This window comes from Tachyglossus aculeatus, chromosome 7 (assembly GCF_015852505.1).
Source record: "Tachyglossus aculeatus isolate mTacAcu1 chromosome 7, mTacAcu1.pri, whole genome shotgun sequence".
NCBI lineage: Eukaryota > Metazoa > Chordata > Mammalia > Monotremata > Tachyglossidae > Tachyglossus > Tachyglossus aculeatus.
Window position 1 is genome coordinate 18,297,033 of NC_052072.1, and position 20,772 is coordinate 18,317,804.

At 45.7% G+C, this 20,772-nt stretch overlaps 1 protein-coding gene across 1 annotated transcript in view; it reads left to right on the forward strand.

The window, feature by feature from the left end:
* The window catches only part of NUDT3 (nudix hydrolase 3), a 105,396-nt gene extending 84,962 nt beyond the window's left edge, over positions 1–20,434 (forward strand). Inside the window, exons 3-5 of the mRNA XM_038749590.1 lie at positions 14,268–14,312; positions 18,675–18,759; positions 20,073–20,434. Of these exons, the coding sequence (XP_038605518.1) occupies positions 14,268–14,312; positions 18,675–18,759; positions 20,073–20,251 (309 nt within the window). The 3' untranslated portion in view covers positions 20,252–20,434. The remainder of the gene's footprint in view (positions 1–14,267; positions 14,313–18,674; positions 18,760–20,072) is intronic.
* Positions 20,435–20,772: the final 338 nt, after the last annotated feature.

A 20,772-nucleotide genomic window follows, 5' to 3' on the forward strand; every position in this document is an offset into this window, starting at 1 on the left:
ACTTGTACATACACACAAGGGAGAAGGAAAGAGAGGGGTAAGGATGGTCCACAAACATTGGAGTCCCCTAGACCGAGGTTATTCCCCAAGATGGGAAACTGGCCTGCTCCCAACCTTGGAGCTGCTAGGCTGCAGTTCACCTTTGGGTCCACGGAGTGGTGTGTGGCCTTGTTTCTGGACAGCCTAAGTAAGTACAGTACAGAGCTCCATCCACTTTCCGGGCCAACCTCCCGTTCCGGAAAACCGGGAGGTATGGAGAATGGTAGGGGAATCTCTCGCAACTTAGGTGGGTGATGTTTCAGCACTGGTGTGCCACCCTGACAAATGATGTGGAGACCTGCCCGTGCTGACAGGCCTCCAGACTTGGCTGCCAGAGCCACCGTGTAGAGCAGAAGAACCCAACCGTCCAAGCCCTACGAGCGGCAGCAGCCTAGTCAGAGAGCCCAGGATCTAATCCCACCACTGGCCCTTTCCATGCTGGGTGTTCGTGGCAACTGTCCTCACTTCTCAGGGCTTTGCTTTCCTCATATGGAAAGTGGGGATTAATGCCTATTCTCCCTCCTATGTAGACGATGAGGGATACAGGGACTGTGTCCTACAGGATTATCTTGTAGTGACCCCAGCACTTAGTACAGTGTTTGGCCCGTATTAAGCACTTCACCAATACCACTAGATATTATTATTAGTGACTCTCACCAGCAAGTCTGGAAATCTCCCAACTGATGTCTGCTGTTACTCCCCCTCACCCCAAACGTTTAATCAAGAGCACACTATATTTCCCTGCAAGATGGTAAGGAAAAAAGATTCCTGAGCACCAGTGTAGGGTAAGCCCAGCCTGGCTGACTCCCTTATGGAGCAGTTAACATGGTGATCAGTTACTATGTATCAAAGCCTCATAGGATGGGAAAGAAATTGGAGCTCTTGAGAGTTTTGATGCTCTGTATCCCTTTTTTAAATCCATTAGTAGCGTGGCTCAGTGACAAGAGCCTGGGCTTGGGAGTCAGAGGTCGTGGGTTCTAGTCCCCACTCCACCACTTGTCTGCTGGGTGACCTTGGGCAAGTCACTTCACTTCTCTGGGCCTCAGTTACATCATCTGTAAAATGGAGATTGAGACTGAGCCCCACGTGGGACAATCTGATCACCTTGTATTTACCCCAGCGCTTAGAACAGTGCTTGGCACAAAGTAAGCGCTTAACAAATGCCATCATCATCATCATTAGTGGGAGTCAAAAAGAAAATCATCCACCAGCCCCACGAGTGTTAAAGTTTCTGCTTCTACTGTTTTTAAGTGTGGCTTCTAGCCAGGAGGCTGTTTAGAGGTGACCGATAAAATTCAGCTGAGTTCATCCACCTGAGCTTGACAGGGAGAGATTCTGTTAAGGGGACTGGAATGGCAAGCTAGCATCTTCTCATAGAGTAAATGATGGTAGCAGTTGGGGTAGCTATTTTGCTTTTGTGGGCTTGAGCGGATCACCGAAACAGAAGGCACATATCGAGGGCTGAGCGCTGCACTAAGCAGTTGGGAGAGTTCCATTGAAAATGATGCCATCCTTGGCCTCACGGAGTTTACACTCCATCAGGTGACAGGCAGAAAATTTACCAGTAGTGAAAGTACGAGAGGGTGGTAAGATCTCATTTACTCTTTCTCCATTTTGAAGTGGGTAAAAATCTTTCTATCAGTGTGTTATCCATTCCATTTTCAGGTTCCAAATGACCAAGTTGGGTTTTAACATTTGTGGGACGAAGAAAGCGTTTGAAAACCCATTCCAATTCCCGGCCAATGGCAGGCATTCAACAGAATTGTCCTGTCCGGCTGTCTGGGATTTTGCCACATTTATATTGGCATGCCCCTGACCTTGGGATGCCTGGAAAAATTCAGCTAGTAGAGATAGTATTTCTTAAGCATTTACTGTGAGATAAGTACTGTACTGGAAGCCCGTTGTGGGCAGAGAATGTATCTATTTATTGTTGTATTTTCCCAAGTGCTTAGTACAGTGCTCTGTACACAATAAGTGCTTAATAAATATGATTCGTTCAATTGTATTTATTGAGCACTTACTATTCAATAGTATTTATTGAGCGCTTACTGTGTGCAGAGCACTGTACCGAGCACTTGGGAGAGTACAGTACAACAATAAACGGACAAATTTCCTGTCTACAAGGAGGTTACAGTCAAGAGCGGGGAGACAGACATCAAAAGAAATAAATAAATTACAAGTATGTACCTAAGTGCTGTGGGACTGGGAGGGGGGAAGAACAAAGGGTGACACAGAAGGGAGTGGGAGAAGAGGAAAAGGGGCTTAATCTGGGGAGGCCTCCCAGAGGAGGTGTGCCCTCAACAAGGCTTTGAAGTCGAGGAGAGTAATCATCTGTTGGATTTGAGGACAACTGAGTGCCTGGGAGAGAACTAGACATGGTGCCTAGCCCTCAAGGAGCTTACAATAAAGGAGGAAGGCCAGAGAGAGGGGACCAGGGAAAGATGAAAGAGGTAAAACACAGCCAACCAGGAGAAATATCAAATAATGAAAGCAAAAAGATCATTAGGGGGGTCAAGGCTCAGGGTCCAACGGCTGCCAGAGGCTTCCCGATGTACCAAATCTTGTTCAGGCTGATGGCTCCGTCCCCTGGGAGCAGGGCCCTGGGACTGCCCGGAGTCAGGGCGGTGGGGGTAATATTGGTGCTGAGGTCACACGCTGCTGCTTCCGTCATGCATAAGAACTTTCAGCTGTAGTATTTGTGTTTGGGGTGGTCCCAGAGGAACCACCATTAGAGTCAAATACTTTTCCGCCCAGCCATCTTTCCATTCTCCACCTCCCATCTGTAACTTGTTGTGGTGTCTGCCTTGCTGGGCTAGATTGTAAGCTGGAGGGCAGTCTCCAGTGTACTCTCATTCAATCATTCAGTCGTATTTATTGAGCGCTTACTGTGTGCAGAGCACTGTACTAAGCGCTTGGGAAGTACAAGTTGGCAAGGCTTTAGTGCTCTGCACACAAAGGGCTCAGTGAATTCTGTTGCTGTCCATTGTGTTTTCATCCATTGTCTTGGGAAAGCTTGGAATGTAGAAACAGAGTTGGGGAAAGTAATTGGGTTAAAACAAAAAGAAAAGGGCCAGCCAGTCATCTGTCATTTGTGTCATCAGGTGTTTATGGGTGTGTTATAACATCTTCATTCAGCTTTATGTGTGTAAATATACACATATATATATATATATATGTATATATATATATATATATACACACACACACACACACACACACACACACACATATGGGAGAAGCAGCACGGCTCAGTGGAAAGAGCACAGGCTTTGGAGTCTGAGGTTATGGGTTCAAATCCTGGCTCCACCGATTGTTAGCTGGGTGACTTTGGGCAAGTCACTTCACTTCTCTGGGCCTCAGTTCCCTCATCTGTAAAATGGGGATTAAGACCGTGAGCCCCCCATAGGACAACCTGATCACCTTGTAACCTCCCCAGCGCTTAGAACAGTGTTTTGCACATAGTGAGCGCTTAATAAATGCCATCATTATTATTATTATTATATGTGTATTTGGGCGTAGCACTGGGAATGGTACAAGGATGTGTCATCAGGTGTGTATGGGTGTGCTATATCATCTTTATTCAGCTGTGTGTGTGTGTATATATATATGTATATATATATATATTTGGTCTACAGTGCAGAGTACTGTTCTAAGCACTGGGAAAAGGTACAGGGATGTGTCATCAGGTATTTATGGGTGTGCTGTGGCATCTTCTTTCAGCTTTATGTGTGTATATATATGTGTGTGTGTATATATATATATATATATTTGGTCTACAGTGCAGAGCACTGTACTAAGCACTGGGAAAAGATACAAGGATGTGTCATCAGGTGTTTGTGGGTGTGCTGTGGCATCTTCATTCAGCTTTGTGTGTTTATATAATATATATATGTATACATATGTATATATTTGATCTACAGTGCAGAGCACTGTGCTAAACTGGGAAAAGGTACAGGGATGTGTCATCAGGTGTTTATGGGTATGCTGTGGCATCTTCATTCAGCTTTTTGTGTGTGTGTGTATATGGTCTACAGTGCAGAGCACTGTACTATGCACTGGGAAAAGGTACAAGGATGATAGTTCCCAGGCAGTCTCCGACCCCACATCTGGGAGTCGTCAGTCAGAGATACACAAAGGAAAGGAGGAGATGAGGGGGATGTCCTTGAAATGCGGCTGATGTGTTTTATTGATGCTACTCTTTGAAAATAAGATCAGCGCGTCATTAATCGCTTCAGTGGAGGGGAGAGGTGATGTGGATAATACAGAACATCAGATACTGCAGATCTGGGAGGTGACTTAGCTCCCTGCAGCTTGGCCTAGTGATTAGAGCATGGGCCTTGGAGTCAGAAGGTCCTGGGTTGTAATCCTGACTCTGTCACCCGTCTGCTGTTGGGCAAATCACTTCACTTCTCTGTGTCTTAGTTACCTCACCTGTAAAACGGGGACTAAGACTGTGAGCCCCACTTGGGAGAGGGACTGTGTCCAACCTGGTGGTCTTGTGTCTACCCCATCGCTTAGCACAGTGCCTGGCACATAGTAAAGGCTTAACATATGGCACAAAGAAAAAGTGGGGAAGCCTTGGATAATAATAGTATTTGTTAATCGCTTACTATGTGCCAGGCACTGTACTAAGCGCTGGGGCAGATAAAGCACTTGGATCATTGGCATCTGCAGAAAGCCTCTGTTGTGACAGGAGGTGATAGCAAGTGGGAGATGGCGAGAGGAGAGGGGGATAGCAAGGTTGCCAGTTCAAATCCCAGCTCCACCAATTGTCAGCTGTGTGACTTTGGGCAAGTCACTTCACTTCTCTGTGCCTCAGTTACCTCATCTGTAAAATGGGGATGAAGACTCTGAGCCCCCCATGGGACAACCTGATCACCTTGTAACCTCCGCAGCGCGTAGAACAGTGCTTTGCACATAGTAAGCGCTTTATCAATGCCATAAAAAAAACGAATCACCCACAGATTAATCCATTTGCTGGTAATCAGGATTAACTATAGAAAGAGATGAATGTTTTCCCAGAAGAAGTTGCTGTTCCTTTAAAAGACCAACAAATGCGCTTTTGTTTGGTCGAATGCCCTAGTTTTTACAATACACTGTAATTAGAACAAAACGCTGACAATTGAACAAATCATTCGGATGTTGAGGAGATTAGAATTACTTCAAGTGGAGAGAGGTGTCTTTTTTTTTTTTTTACATTTGGATGCCTTCCATGATCCCTGCTTTAGAAAACAAAAGAAAAATACGATTGAGTGTGCTCTGAAACAGGTGATTTTAATATCTCTGGGTGCTGGCCTTGTTCTTAGGTTTTGACCTGGAATTCTAATATGCTCATATTACAGAATGTTTCCACAATATTTCAATCATTAATTTCCCCCTCCCCAGCACACGGTGCTCCTAGTGAGATTGTTTTGCACGCTTAGCCACTCTTTGTCACACTTGAGTGGTCCCGAGGATCAGATGAGAAAGCAGATGTTGGCAGCCTCCTTTTGTGCCCATGCGATGTTTGTTCTTCCACTTGGCAGCATTTCCTCTCCTCTTTAGTGCTTTTTTAAGTTGAGAAATGTCTCCAGAAAGAAGTGCCATCTAAACAGCTGGTTCTGTCAGTTCTGCACATTTGGGTAGACACTCCTCTGCCCCCAGGCCTCAAGCAGATAAGGCTTTGGGGAAAAGGGTCAGTATCCTCTAATTGATTTTTGATTTAGTAATAATGATAATAATAATTGTGGTATTTGTTAAGCGCTTACTATGTGCCAAGCACTGTTCTAAGCTCTGGGGGTCATAAAAAGTAACCAGGTTGTCCCACGCGGGGCTCACAGGCTTAATCCCCATTTTACAGATGAGGGAACTGAGGCACAGAGAAGTTAAGTGACTTGCCCAAAGTCACACAGCTGACAAGTGGCGGAGCTGGGATTAGAACCCACGACCCCTGACTCCCAAGCCCTTGCCCTTTCCATTGAGCCACGCTGCTTTCTAGCCTGTAAAATGAGAGAATGAGAGGGAAAGGAGAAGAGGGTACAATGCCAATGGGCAGGGCCAAAATCTTCCCAGTGTAGCCTTTAAGATTTGTGAAAGCAGAAAAAGAAGAACCGATTAATCTTATTTATTGAGTGCTTGCTGTGTGCAGCGAGCACTGTACTAAGTGCTTGGGAGAGTACACTATAATAGAGGTGGTAAGCACCTTCCCAGCCTACAACCAGCTTACTGGTCAGCTGTTGACTGCGAGAGTCAACAGGATGGGCGAAGCCAAGAGCAAAACTGAAAGAGCGTCATTGTGAAATTCAGAGGCTTCAGGAGAATGTGACTAAGCTCCCTGTAAGCAGGGAACATGTTTCAACTCTGTTGTAGTCTCCCAAGTGCTTAATACAAGGCTCTGTACAGAGAATGTGCTCAATAAATACAATTGATTGAAGGATTGTGGGAATTTCTTTTTATGCGATCATTGATAGAGCAGGAAGAGTCCTCAAGAGATCATTTTATATGAAATCCCCCGTTTTTTAATGGCATTTGTTAAGCACTTATTATGTACCAGGCACTGTAATAATAACAACTCTGACATCTGTTAAGTGCATGCTATGTGCTGGGCACTGTACTAAGCGAAAAGTGAAGTAATAATAATTATGGTATTTGTTAAGCACTTACTATGTGCCAGGCACTGTATTAAGCGCTGAGGTGGTTATAAGCAAATCAGGTTGGACAAAGTCCCTGTCCCACATGGGGCTCACAGTCTTAATCCCCATTTTACAGATGAGGTAACTGAGGCACAGAGAAGCTAAGTGACTAGCCCAAGGTCACAGAAAAGACAAGTGGCAGAGCCAGGTTTAGAACACAGGTCCTTCTGACTCCAGGCCTGTGCTCCATCTAGCCAACACTGCGTCTCAGTTGCAAGACATCATCCTTGCTTTAATGATAATAATGATAGTAATAATAATGAATAATTATTGTATTTGTTAAGCGCTTACTATGTGCCAAGCACCATTCTAAGCGCTGGGGTAGATACGAGGTAATCAGGTTGTCCCACGTGGAGCTCACAGTCTTAATCCCCATTTTACTGACAAGGTAACTGAAGCACAGAGAAGTTAAGTGACTTGCCCAAGGTCACACAGCTGACAAGTGGCAGAGCCCACATCCTCTGACTCCAAGCCCGGGCACTTTCCACTAAGCCGTACTGCTGCTGGCCTTCAAGGAGCTTACAATCTATTACTTCTGTGTCCTCTCCCAAGTGTTTAGTACCCAAAAGCCTCAGTAAATACCATGGATTGATTGATACCAATAATCAGATTGCACACAGTCTCAGTCCCACATGGGGCTCCCAGTAATGTTGATGGAAGGACGGTACCTCAGTCCCTAAAACGTTCTACTCCAGATACCTCTTGTCATGGCAGAACTGAGTGTACCTTCTTGAACACGAGAGCGCTGTAGGATGGAGCTAGTCAGGAGTTAAATTCCCCATTTGCACTGCAGAAATTTCAATAATATTCATGGAGCGCTTACTTGGGTCCAGAATCCAGTACTAGATGCTTGGAGAGCAGACCAGAGAAGTCACTGAGCCCACTGTTGGGTAGGGACCGTCTCTATATGTTGCCAACTTGTACTTCCCAAGTGCTTAGTACAGTGCTCTGCACACAGTAAGCGCTCAATAAATACGATTGATTGAATGAATGAAAGGATCCTTTACCTCATGGAGCTGGTAATCTAAGGGGGAAAGTGAAAATGAAGGTGTGAATTCCTTGCCAACTCGTACTTCCCAACCGCTTAGTACAGTGCTCTGCACACAGTTAGCGCTCAATAAATATGACTGATTGAACAAATGAATATGCCGCAGCTTAGAGGGAGAGAAGAGTGGTAAATAATAGATGTGAGTGAATAAATCAACACCAGAGCTGTTAGCAACTACATGAATGCTGAGGCCACTGAGTAGCTACCAGGATTGAGGAAGTGGAAGTAATCAGACAAGGTCTCCGGTGGGAGGTGACTTAGAAGAAGGAGCAGGCATGGATTTTGTGAAACTGAAAAGTGAAGTGAATTTCCAGCAAGGAGAAAGATGTGATTCTAGGTTGGAGGCAAGAGCGTCAGGAGCAAGGGAGAGTTAGGAGGCTTATTAGGAAAATAATAATAATAATAATAATGATGGTATTTGTCAAGCGCTTACTATGGGCAAAGCACTGTTCTAAGCGCTGGGGGGATACAAGGTGATCAAGTAGTACCACATGGGGCTCACAATCTTAATCCCCATTTTACAGATGAGGTAACTGAGGCACAGAGAAGTTAAGTGACTTGCCCAAAGTCACACAAGTGACATTTGGCGGAGCCGGGATTTCCAAAAACAGGGGATGGAGTGTAAAGGGAGGAAAGAGCAGATGACATGAGGGAGTCAGCCAATGGCATGCCTTGAAGCTGGTAATAGTTATGGTATTTGGGATCGGTTAATTGCTTACTATGTGCCGAGCACTGTTCTAAGCACTGGTGTAGATACAAGCTAATCAGGTTGGACACAGTCCCTGTCCCACATGGAGTCACAGTCTTAATCCCCATCTTACAGATGAGGTAACCGAGGCACAGAGAAGTTAAGTGACTTGCCCAAGGTCACACAGCAGACAGGTAGTGGAGCCGGGATTAGAACCCACACCCTCTGATTCCCAAGCCCCTGCTCTTGCCACTAGGCCATGCTGCTTCTCATAAAATAGCTCTCTAGAAGAAACAGAGGTGGCCATTGAAGACTTTTAGAGCAGGGCAGTGATAGATTTCCATCGGGACTGTATTGGAGCCAACAGATATTTCACTAGCAGCTTCTGGACTCTCTTGTTGAGTTATTAGTGGCTCCAACTGGAAGACCCAAAGTGTCTTGAAGAAATTCTGTTTAGTTTTCGACAGTGCCTTCTTTTTGTTTCGGTCACCTTCTTTGTGCCCCTCTCTAAAACAGGTACTCTCCTGGCCGTTCAGTGTTCTTTCTCTTCTTAGAAAGCACACGCGGTGGGTGGTATGTCTTTTCCAGACCTGTTTCCTGACTCACTGTACAATTTCATGTCACCAATCAAAATTGATGTCTTAGAGAACTCTGCTAGAAAGCGCGGCTCTTGGCCGGGCCCGCCCCGGAGGGGTTGAGACCGACATTCCTGAGGGGGAAGCCTGCTGCCTTCTGCTGTGAAAAATCAGCCCAAAAGTCCCTTTCAGACTTTAAGTCCCCTGTAGACTGCGAGCTCCTTGTGGGCAGGGAACTTAGCTGCCAAGAAGCAGCGTAGCATAGCGGATAAAGCAGGGGCTTGGGAGTCAGAAGGTCCTGGGTTCTAATCCTGCCTCTGCCACACGACTGTTTGTTGTTGTGCTGTACTCTCCCAACGCTTAGTACAGTGCTTTGCGCATAAGTGCTCAGTAAATACAACTGAATGAATGAATGTCTGCTCTGGGATCTTGGGCAAGTCACTGCTTTATACCTCAGTTACCTCATCTGTAAAATGGGGATTAATCAATCAATCAATCGTATTTATTGAGCGCTTACTGTGTGCAGAGCACTGTACTAAGCGCTTGGGAAGTACAAGTTGGCAACATATAGAGACAGTCCCTACCCAACAGTGGGCTCACGGTCTAGAAGGGGGAGACAGAGAACAAAACCAGACATACTAACAAAATAAAATAAATAGAATAGATATGTACAAGTAAAGTAAATAGAGTAATAAATATGTACAAACAAATATACATATGTACAGGTGCTGTGGGGAAGGGAAGGAGGTAAGATTAAGACTGAACCCCATTTGGGACAAGGACTGAGTACCACCGGATTTGCTTGTTTCCACCCCAGCGCTTAGGACAGTGCCAGGCACATAGTAAGTGCTTAACAAATGCCATTTAAAAAAACAAAGCAAAAAAACCCCTGTTTTTTATACTCTCCCAAGCGCTTAGTGCAGTGCTCTCTGCACAGTAAATGCTCAATAAACACCATTGATTGATTGGGTGTAAGAGGGAGTGATTTCTCAGCTTTCTGTTATTCCTGAAATAATAGGCTTGAGAATGTGTTAGTTCTCGGTCATGGCCACCGTGTTACACTCCACAGCTCGGGCTTGCTGCGTTGACAATGAACTTGGATTTGTCACCCAGCTCCAATTTGTAACTTAATCATTCTGGTCTTGGTTAAGTGCTTGGATCGTGCCAAGCACTGTACTAAGCACTGGGGTGGCTTAGTGGATAGCACACCCGCCTGGGCGTCAGAAGGACCTGGGTTCTAATCCCTGCTCCATTACACATCTGCCGTGTGACCTTGGGTAAGTCACTTTACTTCTCTGGCCTCAGTTACCTCATCTGTAATATGGGGATTGAGTGTGAGCCCCATGAGGGACAGGGACTGTGTCCGACCTGACTAATTTGTAGCGGCGTGGCTCAGTGGAAAGAGCACGGGCTTGGGAGTCAGAGGTCATGAGTTCTAATCCCGGCTCTGCCGCTTGTCAGCTGTGTAACTTTGGGCAAGTCACTTAGCTTCTCTGTGCCTCACTTCCCTCATCTGTAAAATGGGGTTTAAGACTGTGAGCCCCATGTGGGACAACCTGATTACTTTGTATCCCCCCAGCTCTTAGAGCAGTGTTTTGCACATAGTAAGCACTTAACACATGCTATCAAATGCTAGGGAAGCAGCGTGGCTCAGTGGAAAGAGCCCGGGCTTTGGAGTCAAAGGTCATGGGTTCGAATCCCACCTGTGCCACATATCTGCTGTGTGATCTTGGGCAAGTCACTTCACTTCTCTGAGCCTCAGTTCCCTCATCTGTAAAATGGGGATTAAGACTGTGAGCCCCATGTGGGACAACTTGATCACCTTTTATTCCCCCCCAGTGCTTAGAACAGTGCTCTGCACATAGTAAGCGCTTAACAAATGCCATCATCATTATTATTATCACTATTATTATTATCATTATTATAATTATTATCTACCCCAATGTTCAGAATAGTGCTTGGCACATAGGAAGCACTTAAGTACTACTATTATTGCTATTATTACTACTACTATAATATAATAATATTATAATATTTAATTAATTATCATTATGGTATTTGTTAAGCACTTACTATGTGCCAAGCACTGTTGTTAATAATGATAATAAAGTTAATCAGATTGGATATGCTCCCTATCCCCACATGGGGCTCACGATCTAGAGGAGAGAGCAGGTATTGAATTCCCATTTCACAGATGAGGAAACGGAGAAGTGAAGTGACTCGCCCCGAAATCGCACAACAGGCAAGCGGCAGAGCCGGGATTCGAACCCAGGTCCTCTGATGCCCAGGCCCAGGCTCTTTCCATTAGGCCACGCTGCCGCTTGCCTTCCGATTTCAAGACCCGCAGTCCAACTGGTGCCGACAAAATCAGAGGGTTCGTCCCCAAACGTCAGAGCCTGATGTCAGCTGTAATACTGATACGAACGTTGATCTGCAGGCAGTGACCATGTGATGAGTAAAAATATCCTACCCAGAGATTGCTTGCTGTAGTATTTGGGAGCAAGCCAGGAGGTGAAGGTTCAGATGTGGGGGAGATCAAAAAGGACAGTCAAACAGATCTTCACCATTAAGGACTCCTGCTGGCTAGGGCATGCGGACTGGATACTGCTTATTCTCATTATCTAAACAACTAAGGCCTGAGTAATCTCCTCAGCTCTTGCCGACCAAGATAAACCCTTGAAGGAGGAAAAGGTTAAGAAACGGCACTCTGTAGAACAAAAATGAAATAATTCTCAGTCTCAACACATTCCCATTTGTCAAAGGGGTTGTCTGAAAATGGATTGTCTTCATTTCCCTTTGAAGATCATGTAACCTCTTTACTCAGGAACCCCTAAACCGGAGGAGCCCTGACTTCCCACCACTTGGAAAAGAAAGTGAATTATGTTTGCCATAAATCTGTTCCTTCTCCACATCCCACCCGCTCTCCTGTAACATACACCATCTGCTCCATTCCCTGGCACCACCAGGACGGAGGAAGCCACCGACAGAGGAAAGCAAGGGATGGTGCCCTCGGAAGGAGAGAGGAACAGGTTCTGGGCTTCCTGAGGTGGGAGTGGAGAATTGGCCTTCTCAGTCTGATCTCCTTCCCTGCCGACAGCATCATTCAGTTCAGAGATGGAGCTTACAAAGCTGGAGTTGACTAGGAAGAATCCCAACCATTTCCATCAGTGAGGAGATGGATTGTTCATAAGAAAGTCATGCTGACTGAGAGGATTGGGAGACGGCAGATAAGAGCCATATTGGCAAGTGAACAGAAGTGGGGAATATGAAATAGTAGCAGCAGTAGTAATGGTAGTAGTAGCAGCATTTGGTAAGTATCCTCTAGACTGTAAGCCAGTTGTGGGCAGGGAATGTGGCCGTTATATTCTCTTGCTGTACTCTCCTAAGCGCTTAGTACAGTGCTGTGCACACAGTAAGTGCTCAATAGATATGATTGTTACCCACTTGGTGCAGTTATTTTACTAGTCTCTCGGGAAGTACAGAACAGAGAAATGACATGCTCCCTGCCCACAAGGAACTGACACTCTCATGGGGTGGGGATAAACAGAAAACTGTTTACACCTTGAATAGTTAAAATAAATAATTGAATACACATATGTGTATATATATATATAAATGCCAAGAAGGCTGTAAATATCTAACAAGAGCTAGAAGCAAAGACCTATAGGCAGTGTGTTTGCCTGGCTCCTGCCAGGGGAATTGTAGTGAAATAAATTGCAATGCAGAAAAAGAAGTATGCCTCCCAACTTGCTGTAAAAAACACCACCCTTTGACTTTAGGTATAGGGAGCCCACGCTTCGACTCTGTGATTGATATTACGAATGGTGAAATCACTGTACTTTGAGAAGTCCACCTATTCAGGCAGTAGTATTTATCCTATCCCAAGGGTTTGGGAGAGTACAATAAACATTCAAGACACAGTCCCTATTCTCAAGGAATATTCACTGTAATGAATCTTAAGGTCAGCAGTGTAAGACTAAAAATTCAGCTCAATCCCTTCATTAGTAGATGGATTTCCAGTCAACCTAACAATGTTATTTATGCTCCCCCGACAGCTCAGGATTTGCCTCATCGATGGTAAGCTTGGACTGGGGATCTTCATTCATTCAGTCATATTTATTGAGCGCTTACTGTGTGCAGAGCACTGTACTAAGCGCTTGGCAGAGTACAGTATAACAACAAATGGACACATTCCTGCCCACAGCGAGCTCACAGTCTAGAGGGGGAGACAGACATTAATGTAAAAGATAGACAAATAAATAAATTACAGATATATACATCTGTACCGTGGGGATGGGAGGGAGGATGAATGAAGGAGCTAGTAAGAGCGGCGCAGAAGGCAGTGGAAGAAGAGGAGAGGAGGGCTTATTCAGGAAAGACTTCTTGGAGGAGATGCCCGCGTACCAGAACTTCAACTTCCAATTTGTAACTTGCCCCCCTCTGGTGTTTTTGCCCATTTTCTTTTTCCTTTCTGCTCAATTACCCCTCCAGTTTTCAGTGGCTCTCCCCAAAGACTTTATTGATTTGCTCCTGTTTAGGCATCCCATCCCAGGAATCCACGGAGGTGGGCGTGAGTTACACAGGTGAAGGACGTTTTGTCCCATATGAGGGCTGCATTTTAACTAAAGTACAGCCCCAGTCCTATGCCCCGCCGAGGGAGAGACGGGGTGCCATTGGATGGCTCCCTTGGTGTCTGATGGATGCTCGCTCCCCGGGTGGTGGAGGGCAGAGGGAGAGTGGAAAAGGAGTCTCCACGGTATATCCATGGGTAAAGTCTCCCCAACACTCACATACCAGAACACCTCACCATCGGCAGCGTCATTGTTGAAACTCTGGACGGCTCCAAAGCAGATTAGGAATTTGAGGGCTTTCCTTCCGGAAAAGAGGGCCTACTTACAAGGGGCAATGAACTTAGAAGGCACAGATCTCAACAGTTCGGCGTTGAGTTTTCCCTCGTATTCTTCACCGCCACAGTCGAGAGCTGACTGGGGGCATCTCAGAGCACCACCATTGACTCTTTAAATAGCTCTTCCCAGTCAAATGGATTAAAGTTTCGTGTGTTTGCCACTGGAAAGGAACACGGTCGCTGCGTCCTCTTGAATCTCTTAAGCTACATGTATTCTAACTGTCATTGTTCAGTCTTTCCTTCTCTTTTAGGTCTTCAGAAAGACTGAGAAACAACTAAAACAGAGAAGAAAAGCTGGGGGAGTTTGGAGTGTTAATCTCTCTCTGTAATTTTTCCTCAGGCTGGAGTGAAAGGGACATTGGGAAGATTAGTAGGAATTTTCGAGGTAAGTCCATTAGTTTTCTGTCAACTTTCCAAATGGTGAAACGAGTGCTACATAACCAATTCGGATAAAGATTTGAAAATCTAGTGAGGTGTGGTGAAAATTATGGTTTAATGAAATGTGGTAGGATAAAGAGGCTGACTATTTAGATGTTGAACTATAATATATAAAAAGAACTTCGGTGTTGTGGATTTGTTTGGGGAGAATCCTTTGGAATCAGAAAAAACATATTTAAGTATTCTCATGTGACTGGCCCCAGGCCAGACATTTTTCAGATTTTAATCTAAAAAAAGTCTCAGTCCCTGCTTGCTGGAAATTTTTATTTCCAAGAAAACCTTGGAAAATAAAAAAGAGCTGCAGGAGTCCAAGAGAGCCAGGCTTTATTAGATGGCAGTGACACTTTCTGGTGAATCAATCAGTGGTATTTATTGAGCACTTACTGTGTGCAGAGCACTGTACTAAGTGTTTGGGAGAGTACAGTACTGTAGAGTCGGTAGCCACAATCCCTGCCCACAAGGAGCTTGCAGGCTACGGGGAGGAGATAAACGTTAAAATGAATTATGGGAAAGGGAAGCAACTGAGTGCAAGGGTGACATATTTTTAAGTCTTAATCCTTTTTTCCTTTAAATGGCTATTAAAGAACTGCTTTTGTCTACTGGAGCGGGGAGAAATGGGGATAATAATAAAAATAATGGCATTTATTAAGCGCCTACTGTGTGCAAAGCACTGATCTAAGTGCTGGGGAGGTTACAAGGTGATCAGGTTGTCCTACAGGGGGCTCACCGTCTTCATCCCCATTTTACAGATGAGGTAACTGAGGCACAGAGAAGTGAAGTGACTTGCCCAAAGTCACACAGCTGACAATTGGTGGAGATGGGATTTGAACCCCTGACCTCTGACTATAATGGCATTTCTTACTATGTGCTTAGCACTGTTCTTCCCAAGCGCCTAGTACAGTGCTCTGCACACAGTCAGCACTCAATAAATATGATTGAATGAATGAATCCCCCCGCCTCACCTCCTTCCTCTCCCCATAGCCCCTGTGTACGTTTGCACAGATTTATTACTCTTATTTATTTAATAGTACATATTTACTATTCTATTTATTTTATTTTGTTAATATATTTTGTTTTGTTATCTGTCTCCCCTCCTCTAGACTGTGAGCCCGCTGTTGGGTAGGGACCGCCTCTAGATGTTGCCAATTTGAACTTCCCAAGCGCTTAGTACAGTGCTCTGCACGCAGTAAGCACTCAATAAATACAATTGAAGAATGAATGAATGACTCCAAAGCCCGGGCTCTTTCCACTGAGCCACGGTGCTTCCCCGATGTTTGAGGGGAGGAAAAAGAAGCCTAGTGAGGAGACTTTTGTGTAAATGGAGAAAGTGAGAGGGGAAGGGGAGCTGTGTGCACAGCTTGGGAAAATGCTCCAGGAAATCCTTGCCCTTGCCACATCCACCCTTTGGCCTCCCGGTGGCCCCCCTTTGATTCCAACTTTTCCAATGAGTCCTGGGGCAGGACTCCCCTCGGGGCTCGTAGCAGGTATCTCAAAGCTTCAGTTCTGCTGGAAGCATTCATTCATTCAGTCGTATGTATTGAGCGCTTACTGTGTGCAGAGCACTGTACTAAGCGCTTGGGAAGTACAAGTCGCCAACATATAGAGATGGTCCCAGTGTGGCCTAGTAGAAAGAGAATGGGCCTGGGACTCGGAGGACCTGCATTATGATAATAATGATAATAATGATGGCATTTATTAAGTGCTTACTATGTGCAAAGCACTGTTCTAAGTGCTAGGGAGGTTACAAGGTGATCAGGTTGTCCCATTGGGGGCTCACAGTCTTAATCCCCATTTTACAGATGAGGTAACTGAGGCACAGAGAAGTGAAGGGACTTGCCCAAAGTCGCACAGCTGACAATTGGTGGGGCCAGGATTTGAACCCAAGACCTCTGACTGCAAAGCCTGGGCTCTTTCCACTGAACCACGCCACTTCTCTGATCCCAGCTCTGCCATTTATTTGTCTGTGGAGTGACCATCACATCTCTGGGCCTCAGTTCCCCCACCTGCCAAAATGAGGACTCAATACCTTCCTCTTGCTTAGATGGTGAGAATCATGTGAGACCTGATTATCTTGTAGTATCGTGGTGTAATGGATAGAGCATGGGCCTGGGCATCAGAAAGTCATGAGTTCTAATCCCAGCTCCTCCACTTGTCAGCTGTGTGACTTTGGGCAAGTCACTTCACTTCTCTGTGCCTCAGTTCCCTCATCTTTAAATTGGGGATTAAGACCGTGAGCCCTATATGGGACAGGGACTGTGTCCAAACTTATTGCCGTGTATATATCCCAATGCTTAGAACAGTCCCTGGCACATAGTAAGTGCCCAACAGTTGTTAGGCACAAGTATGTTGCCAACTTGTACTTCCCAAGCACTTAGTACAGTGCTCTACACACAGTAAGCCCTCAATAAATACGATTGAATGAATGAATGAATAACAAATACCATAAATACCATAATTACTATTACCCCTTACTTTTAGTACAGTGCTTGACATATAGTGAGAGCTTCAGGTATTCCACAATTATTAGTATTATTAGTTCCCCGGTAATGGGCCACTCCTTGAGCTCTTCCTCCCCACCATCAGATCATGCTTACTAAGCTCCTGCTTGGTGAGGACTGACCTCTCTCTCCCCCTTCTCCTTGAACAGATGACAGTAGTAATGGTGTTTGTTGAGCGCTTACTATGTGCCAGGCAGTGTACTAAGCGCTGGGGTGGATACAAGCAAATCGGGTTGGACACAGTCCCTGTCCCACACAGGGCTCACAGTCTTAATCCCCATTTTACAGATGAGGGAAAGAATGGGTGAAGGTGTGAAATAATGGGGTCGGAGGTGCAGGTGATGGGGGTGGATTTTGAGAGAAGGCAAAATCTCCTCCTCCCCATCACCCCCCGCCCTACCTCCTTCCCCTCCCCACAACACCTGTATATATGTTTGTACAGATTTATTACTCTATTTATTTTACTTGTACATATTTACTATTCTATTTATTTTGTCAGTGATGTGCATATAGCTTTATTTCTGTTTATTTTGATGACTTGACACCTGTCCACATGTTTTGTTTTTGTTGTCTGTCTCCCCCTTCTAGACTGTGAGCCCGTTGTTGGGTAGGGACCATCTCTATATGTTGCCAATTTGTACTTCCCGAGTGCTTAGTACAGTGCTCTGCACACTGTCAGTGCTCAATAAATATGATTGAATGAATGAATGAATGAATCTCCTCTTGAGATACTGCTGGGAAAGAGGGGAGTATTGAAGAAGGGGCAAGAGGAGAAAGGGACTGGAGAGGAACAGTGGAGATTTTTACGGAAACCTAATAGTTTCAATTTTCTCAATAAAGTATATGGCCAGGTCATTAGGCGCAAGAGCTAGAGGAGGTGAGGCAACAAGGGATTTGAGGAGAGCTTTAAATGTATGAAACAACTGGCCTGGGCAGTGGGATTGGGAGTTCAGTAAGATTGAAAAAATCATGTTGCTGGCCAGAGGAGAGGGCAGAGTTTAACAGGCAAGGATGAATTAGAGGTGGACGAGTTTGACCTGATGTGTAGATCTCCACCAGCAGTGTGTTGAGCCTCGTTCACAGGAGCCAAAGAAACGGTCTTTGGAAGTGATACAGGGCTGTGGGTTAAGTGGTATCATCATCATCATCATCAATCGTATTTATTGAGTGCTTACTATGTGCAGAGCACTGTACTCAGCGCTTGGGAAGTACAAATTGGCAACATATAGAGACAGTCCCTACCCAACAGTGGGCTCACAGTCTAAAAGGGGGAGACAGAGAACAAAACCAAACATACTAACAAAATAAAATAAATAGAATAGATGTGTACAAATAAATTAAATAAATAGAGTTAAAAAAAATATGTACAAACATATATACATATATACAGGTGCTGTGGGGAAGGGAGGGAGGTAAGATGGGGGGATGGAGAGGGGGACGAGGGGGAGAGGAAGGAAGGGGCTCAGTCTGGGAAGGCCTGCTGGAGGAGGTGAGCTCTCAGTAGGGCCGAGATAGGTATGAGATAGGTGAAGGGATAGGGGAGCGAATGAGTTGAATTCTAGACTGTAAGCTCATCCCTCTGGACTGGAAGCTCCTTGTGGGCAGGGAAGGTGTCTGTCAATTTGATGTCAAGGGAAGATAGTTTGGGTATGGAGACTAAACAGGCCTCTTGGCAGTGCCCAACCCCTATAGAAGGTTGGAAAGGAAATAGAAGGGTTTTTTTTTTATCCAGCCCCCCTTTTACAAACCCCGTCCGGTTTTCGTTTGCCATCTAGCATAAACTCTTCCTCCGCCTCCCCTCTTTCCTTCAGAACCGGGAGAGGAAACATAGGACATTTGTCTATGTGCTCATCGTCACAGAAGTGTTGGAAGACTGGGAGGACTCGGTGAACATTGGTGAGCTTTCTTGTTCTTGAGGTTCCGGGTGGATGCTTTTCTCACCAATGTGACATCCCGACATGACACCACTCACAGCCAGGAACATCCTGAACATTTTGTAGGAAATTTTAAAAAGCAAATGCGGTCAGACAAAAGAAACCTGACAGGAAGACAGTGAGAGTTTTCAGGCATATGAAAATCAATCAGTTGCATTTATTGAGCACTTACTGTGTGCAGAGCACTATACTACTAATAATCATGATAGTAATGATGGTTTTAAGTGCTTACTAAGTGCCAAGCACTGTTCTAAGCCCTGGAATAGATAAAAGGCAATCAGGTTGGAGACAGTTCCTGTCCCCCATGGGGCTCACAGTTTCAGTCCTTACTTTACTGATGTGGTAACTGAGGCCCAGAGAAGTGAAGTAGCTTGCTCAAGGTCACACAGCAGACCAGTGGCATAGCCTGGATTAGAACCCACTACCTCTGACTCCCAAGCCCATACTCTGGCTATTAGGCCATGCTGCTTCCTCTAAGTGCTTGGGAGAGTGCAGTACAATAGAATCAGCAGACATGCTCCCCGCCCATAAAGAACTTAACAGTCTAGAGGGGGAGAAAGACGTTAATATGAAGAAGTGAGAAGTGAGCAGTCAGCCCAGCCACATTCTATTGACCAGAGACCCCATTTGTAGCTCCCTGGGCCACAATGGATTCTTGAAACTCATTGGACCCCAAACAGCTGGTGATTAATTCACTTCCCAAATGGCCAAGGGTTCCCCCAGTGTAGGGCTAAAGGTAGTTTTTGAAGAGCGTTCACCTGTGGAAGATTGGGAAGCGGTGTGGCCTAATGGATAAAGCACCGGCCTCGGAGCCAGACGACCCAGGATCCCATCCCGGCTCTGCCACTTGCCTGCTGTGCAACCTTGGACAAGTCACTTCACTTCTCAGGGCCTCAGTTTCCTCATCTGTAAAGTGGAGATTCAGTACCCATTATCCCTCCTACTTAGACTGTGAGCCCCATATCCGATCTGATTAACTTGCATCTGCCCCAGCTCTCAGACCAGTGCCTGACACATAGTAAAACACTTTACCAATCCCATAATTATTCATCATTATTTAGCTCCGTTTGCTCAACCTTGCGTTCTGGGGGGTTGGCGGTGGCGGGCCCTGTAAATGTCTGATGTGCCTGTCGTGCCATTTCCCTTCTCTGCGGTGAGCCCTTCCTCAGTGGATCAAAAGTAACGTCATCCTGAGCGGATTCTCTCATCCCGTGAGCAGGCCCAAGCCTCCTGCTTGCTCCCCTCACCCTCCGACGCCTTCTCTCTGCTCCACAGGAAGGAAAAGGGAATGGTTTAAGATAGAAGACGCCATAAAAGTGCTGCAGTACCACAAACCGGTCCAGGCCTCCTACTTTGAAACGTTGAGGCAAGGCTGTTTGGCAAACAACGGTACCCCGGTCATGGCCACCACGTACTCGGTTACCAGTCACAGCCCAATGTCAGACGTCAGATGACTCGAGATCCCTTCGAGGCGAAAACGGAAATTGGAAAATAAGACTGAAATACGGATCTCCTTCCCTCTCGCTCCTCCTCTCTCCCTCCCTTCACTTGCCTCCTCTTTCACATAAGGTCTGGGTGTCAGCCCGAAGCAGAGGAAGCGTGCATTGGTGATGTGGCTGTTCCATGTAAAATGCGGGGGGTGGGAGGGGGTGGGGGGAGGGTTTTCTTCTCGAGGGTGGGGGGAGGCGGGTATGTATTTTGTAAAGTCCATTTTGTGCATGACGTGTCCCTTCCCTTCCACCACCGCTACCCTCTGGAAAGAGGCAGCAGCCTTCCCCCTCTGCCTTGCATTCTGAAGTGTTCCTGTGTCTGACCCCAGCCCTAGCCAGGGAGTTTTTTTTTTTTCCTTTCTTTTTAATTTTGATTTTTTTTTTTCCTCAATTAAAGGCTACCAGTGTGAGATCAACTCTTAAAGTCTTAGAGTCTGTCCTGTAATGAGCTGTTCAGACCCACAGATAGGTCACACTGCACGTTA